Source organism: Carassius gibelio, chromosome B10 (genome assembly GCF_023724105.1).
Source record: "Carassius gibelio isolate Cgi1373 ecotype wild population from Czech Republic chromosome B10, carGib1.2-hapl.c, whole genome shotgun sequence".
Lineage (NCBI taxonomy): Eukaryota > Metazoa > Chordata > Actinopteri > Cypriniformes > Cyprinidae > Carassius > Carassius gibelio.
This window is the reverse complement of record NC_068405.1, coordinates 11,868,830-11,874,883: the sequence shown is the minus strand read 5'-3', so window position 1 is coordinate 11,874,883 and position 6,054 is coordinate 11,868,830. Positions and strand designations below refer to the sequence as shown.

Sequence of the window (6,054 nt, the reverse complement as noted above, 5' to 3'; positions counted from 1 at the left end):
ATTGTGCAATGGTGGATCACTTTAATGAGTAAATGAGGAATCCACTGAAGGTGCTGAGGTTATCAGGACTGTCATAGATGGTGTAACCTGGGAGGAGTTTCACACAAACTACATCACCCACTTCCAGCTGCAGGACTGCTCCATTTGATGCATATCTATGCTGATTGTGATCACGCCACTGACCTACTGACACTATCTTCTGCCCATTTTTATGTAAACTTGCACCCAGTGATTGTCTGATTGTCTGACCACATGCAGTGAATCTGAAGTAGTAGACTCCTTTAACTGATGCAATGAAGAGACCTGCCATCGAGAAAATATCAAATGTAGAACGAGCATTATGAAAATTATAACTGGATGGTATCCTTTAAGCATGACATTGGCTATGTTTGGTCAAAGTACCTGTTGCTGGATTGTAGTTGTTCCCAATGTTTGTGAAGATGTTGTTAAATGCCAGTGTGACCTCAGTGCTCTGAGGACCTAAATCACCACGGATGCCTAGGTCTGCTGAAAATGCCACTTTTGGTTGTTCTGTGGATGGAGATTTTAAGCAGTTTTTACATACTACATAACACAAGCAGAAACAAAAATAATTATTTCAGAGTTATACAGCAATATTTATTGTGTGATAAAGGCTGCCTGTACATAATCCCTTAAATATTTCTATTAAAAAAGAAGAAGAATCATTTACCTTCATTTTCTCTCTTAATACCTTCCAGCTGGTTTTCAATTATCTTTATTTGACCAATAATCCCTAAAATTAATCAAATCATTAATAGATGCATAGGATCCATTTTTTTATGTGAAATAAAGTTTTTTGTTTTTTTTTCGTCCAAAATAACAGTGTCTTCCCCCAAACAAATTATGCTTCTTATCAATGTATTCATGCTTTATATTTTATTTCTATTTTTTTTAATATGTTTTATACATCTTTTTGTACATTGTAATTTAAAAAGAATGGCCGCATACACTTTTAAATACCTGCATTCTCTTTCTGCAGCTCCTGCATTTGTTCTGCCATTTCTATAAAAAAGAATGATCAAAGAATGATCTAATGAGTGTTTATTTAAATTACTTGTATCCATTATTTTAAATAATATTTTAAACTACTTAACTATTTAAAAGTTGACAAAAGAAGCAACCTCTAGTACTAACTTGCATTCTCTTTCATCGTCATGTCCAATTTGACTTTCAGCTCCACCACCATGTCTCTTATATCTCTCACCTCAGTCCAGATGTTGGGCTGGTTGTTTTTTCCATTAGACACAAAATCTTGCATCTCGGTTTGTCCATCAGTGAGCAGAAGACAGGACAGCAGCTGCAGGAGAACAACTCTCAACTTCATCCTGATACAGGCAAAACACTTGGGTTTATGAAAATAACACAAACTGGCATTGACATAGTTAATCATTAATAGCATTTAATGACACATATATTATCCATCCAATTACAAGGAATGATGTGGTATGTCATAAAATAAAGTCAAGCTCAAGAGTAAAGTCCAGTTATCTAAACCAATGAATGTATGTATGAATACAGGCTATGTATATATTGAAATGTTTATGGAAATAACAAATAAGGTACATGTATCAGCTTTTATATTTTGTGAGAGTTAATCATTGCTACTCAATATTGACACAGATGTTTCTCACCGGTATCAATAGAAATACAGAGTCAAATTTTAAAGTGAAGCCAAACTCCAGGGGTTAAAGGTCTGTTTCCTTCTGAAAAGTCATGTGAGTTTGAGGTTTTTTTTTTTCTTTCAATATAACAATAAAATAAAATAAAATAAAATAAAATAAGGCTTAATAACACTAGATGTCGCCCTTTTACTAAAAATGACAATCGGGATGTCACTCTTTAAGCAGGTTATGTATTTGATGATTTATATTTATATTGTACTTACTTATGGATTGATTGATTGATTTATTTTTACTTATGCTTTAGTTTATTTTAATGTAACTAATATATAAAAATACTTAATATGCATATATTAATTTGAGTACTACTTTAATATTAATATTTAATGTGAAATATAATGTATGTATGAATGAATGAATGAATCACTTAAAAACCTTGTGTTAATGTTTTAATATGTAATTTTACAATGTAATAATTAATCATTTTAATATTACCAAACAAGCAAACAAATACATACACACACACACACACACACACACACACACACACACACACACACACACATACATACATAAATGTTTGTATGCCAGGGTTAAAATAACTAAGATGGAGCTCTAAAGTCATTTACAAACATTAAACCTGCAACAATGTTTTAGCTGTGGCTATGAAATTAGGAATAGCTCTGCCTGTCTTGCCTGTATGGCTATTATCAGTTGTGTTAAATGTAAATAAAATGAACCTGCCTACTGCTGTGTCAGCGTCATCTTAGTGCTGCAGTCAAGTGCACTCTCTTGCCTGTGTGTGTCCCTGCCTGATGCCCTTGAGACTCAAAAGCAGCTCTTTAAAATGCACTGAGTGTTGCCAAGACTGGGCTGCAGCAAAATACTTGAAAACTCTCATTATGTGTCCCCTTTTAACTGCCAATTACACATTAATGTGGGCCCCGAGAACTCAGGTTTGTTTCACTAGAAATTTGGGTTTGTTTACCTTTTTAAATTAAAATACATCTTCAGATTGTTTCTACTTAGACACCAAATAAAAATGTCTTGCATCATCCAGACAATGAAGAGAGAAATAACAGGTGATTTTAACCACAAACAGGTCCTGAGGCGAAGAATTATATTCAGAATATTAGATCTAACCTTGATTTTCCACTGAAATTATTTTTATGTGTTCCTTTAACCTAATCAAAACCAAACTTGCAGATATTATTGAAGCTGTAACTCTCTGTGAAATAAAAGTGAAAACTTTTTAAGACAGACACAGACTGGCTAGAGATTTCATGGATGAGTGTGTGTGTGTGTGTGTGTGTGTGTTTATTTGTTTATTTGATTATATGTGATTATTTGTAAATGTAAAGAATAGCTGAAACAAAGGCCAGTTAGATAGTCAATGGTATCTAATAGTACACAAGTTTGTTTCCAGCACTATATGGCTTTAGATTATAAGCATCAGCCAGCCACAATAATTATCAAATACATTTTGTTGTTGTTGTTTTATTACGTTTAATTTACATTTCAAAAGGTTGATTGGTAATGATAATGGTACAAGTCTATTGGTAGATATTATATTCTTAAATTTGTTAATTTATTGTTATATATACATTTGGAATTATATTTTTGAATAAAAAAAATAATATTTATAGTGCTGGGTGAGTGAAAAAGAAAAATTTATTATTATCATTGTTGTTGTTGTTGTTGTTGGTAATAATAATAATAATACAAATACAATTTTGCAGCACTTTATCCTAAAGCAAAAATAAAATAAAATAAAATAAAATAGTGTGGAAATAGTTTTCTCTCAGAAATTACTAGCATTACTAGCCATTACTAGCATTACTAAAATTAATTTAATTTTTAATGTTTTAATTTTTTCAATTAAATTAAATTAAATTAAATGTTGCTTCTTTTACACCAAAACTTTATTTATTTTAAATAAAAAATATACGCTTGTAGTTACACAAATCAAACACCAGATGTGCGCAAGTGAGCTGCTCTGAAACCCCTCCTTCTGGGCGGATCTGCTGTAGTTAGACCCTCCCGCTTCCTCTCAGATTTCCTCCCATTTTCTCCCCCTTCTCCAGGCCCCACCCGACCATCTGCCACAAGGCCGACATTTCCTGCACTCCAGCTGCCAGCCCTGAGTTTATTCTCTTCCTGCTTTTCTGGGGCTAACAGGATGAAAGGATCCCATTCATCCATCTCCCCCCTCCCTCCCTCTTTCCTTTATTTAATCTCCCGGGAAACAAGCAAGTTTGAGGCAAAAGAGAATGCCGCATAAACACGCATGCTGTTCTCGCGCCAAGCGTCCACACGCGGGAAATGTATTGTTTGAGTTTTAAAGTTTCAAGAGACACAATGCAAAAACTTTTGACCCATGGAAAACATTTTTTTTTTTTTTCAAAACCACATATTTACATCACAGAACAACATGACAATTGAAAAATCTATCTATCTATCTATCTATCTATCTATCTATCATCTATCTATCTATCTATCTATCTATCTATCTATCTATCTATCTATCTATCTATCTATCTATCTATCTTTTGTTGTATTTATTTATATTCAGTAAATACTAGAGAAAGCGTGGTTAATACTGGATGGATCAGGTTTTCTTCACATTATGTTGAAATTCTAGGTCAGTCCAACCCCCTTCACTTTTGGCATCCAGAGTAAGTCCACTGCTCAAGACCTTTTAAGGAATGAAAAGAGTAAGACAGCAGAAAGAAAGATGAGAACAGACGGAACTAACATTGTTTCTCTTTAACTCCGTGTGGGGGAAGAGTGGTTAAATACAAAAGCAAATGTGGCACTTGGACATCCCAGTTGCATGATGACATCCATGTTATCAGCTGAACGTGTCCTTGATAAAGACAGAAGTGCAAAACTGTTGAGCACCTCTTTAGTACGCATATTACACTGCTTTACACAGTTTTCATGCTTTGAGCATGCATGTGATGATTACTATAGAGTCTGCTGATGTCTGGAATGATCATGTGGCTGTAGTTTAGTTTGTGCCCTGGGGTCTCTGGAAGTAAAATTAGATTTAAATTCCCATGTCTGTCTTGCGCTTCACTTCTTTTAGTGATCAGTAGGGGGCGCTATTGAACTATGGATGAGGGCTGTTTGTGTGTGTCTCCCCAGGAAAGTTTCAAACATTTCGCAGATGTTTTGTAACTTTAACACGCATCCTCCATGTTATCAAAATACCACAGTACTTTTGTCAAGAGATTTTATTCTAAATCAAATCCAAACTTTTACTTACTATCCCTTCTCTCCCCTCCCCCTCTGTATCATGCTTAGTCACTGCCTTACAGGCCCACTGACACAGAGTTTTAAGGGGGCTCTAAAAGGGACAGACACACACTGACTACCAAAACAATTTGTAAAGCGGTTGTGGTTTAATAAATTCAGTCATCTGTTTCTCTTCCAAGTGTTTTTGTGTAAGAAACAAAGAAGAGGCCACTGTGAAGAGTCATCTTTAAAAACACTTATTTCCAAAGCATGGAAAATTCCTTCCTCTTTGATATAGAAATTAATCATTAAAAATTAAATAAGAAATGTGTGCATATATAATATATAATATATATAATATATATATATATATATATATTTTTTTTTTTTTTTTTTTTTTTTTTTTTTTTATAAATAAAATACTGACTATGACCTCATTCTGTCTAAAGACCTTAAAGAGAGAGATTACAGAGCACAGGTAATCTTAGACAACATTTCTTAAGTCTTACATTTTATATAAAACAAAAACAATTCTCTGTGTTTGTGTGAGAGAGATGTAGGGGTTCCCTCGGTAAGAATAGCACTGAATGCAGCTGCTAGCTTGACCCCTATAGTGTTAGGTTATTCCTGGAACAGCTGTCAGATTGTTTCCGGAAGAGTGTGGGTGAATGGAAATGACTGGAACAGAATTAGAAGTGCTGGTCTTTTGTGCTCTTAGACTTTTAAGTAGGTTTAAAAATAAAATAAATAAATAAACATTTACTCCCATGCTACTCCTGTATGACTCGTTTCTTCTATGGAATATGGAAAATTTATTTTGAGTGTTTTTATTCCCTATAAAATGTTTGGTTCCCAACATATTTTATAAAATCATATTTTGTGCATTTAATTTTTTTTGTGTAAACTAAACGTTTAAACAATTTACACAATATATATGTGGATAATACGCACTGAAAAATACCTTTATACTGTTTTCTTGTCACATGTAATTCTGTAATCCTTTATTTATAACTTCGAAAAACAATTGTCTGGAGTTGGACTAAATGAAACCTGAATGCTCTCTTATTACCTTTCCCGGCCCCATGTAAATCATCTTCTAAATGTCATCCATCATTGTCAAATAAGTGTTTGCATTCTGGGTCACATATTTTGCAAATTTGCAAATAAAAGACATTAT

At 33.5% G+C, this 6,054-nt stretch overlaps 1 protein-coding gene across 1 annotated transcript; it reads right to left on the bottom strand.

The window, feature by feature from the left end:
* Window position 1: 1 nt before the first annotated feature.
* Window positions 2-1,427, bottom strand: cbln17 (cerebellin 17). Its single transcript, XM_052566966.1, has 5 exons — window positions 1,156-1,427; window positions 982-1,023; window positions 692-754; window positions 403-531; window positions 2-303 (listed from the first exon to the last, which is right to left on the bottom strand). The coding sequence occupies exons 1-5, from the start codon at window positions 1,418-1,420 to the stop codon at window positions 17-19; spliced, it is 786 nt and encodes a 261-aa protein (XP_052422926.1). The 5' UTR covers window positions 1,421-1,427; the 3' UTR covers window positions 2-16.
* Window positions 1,428-6,054: the final 4,627 nt, after the last annotated feature.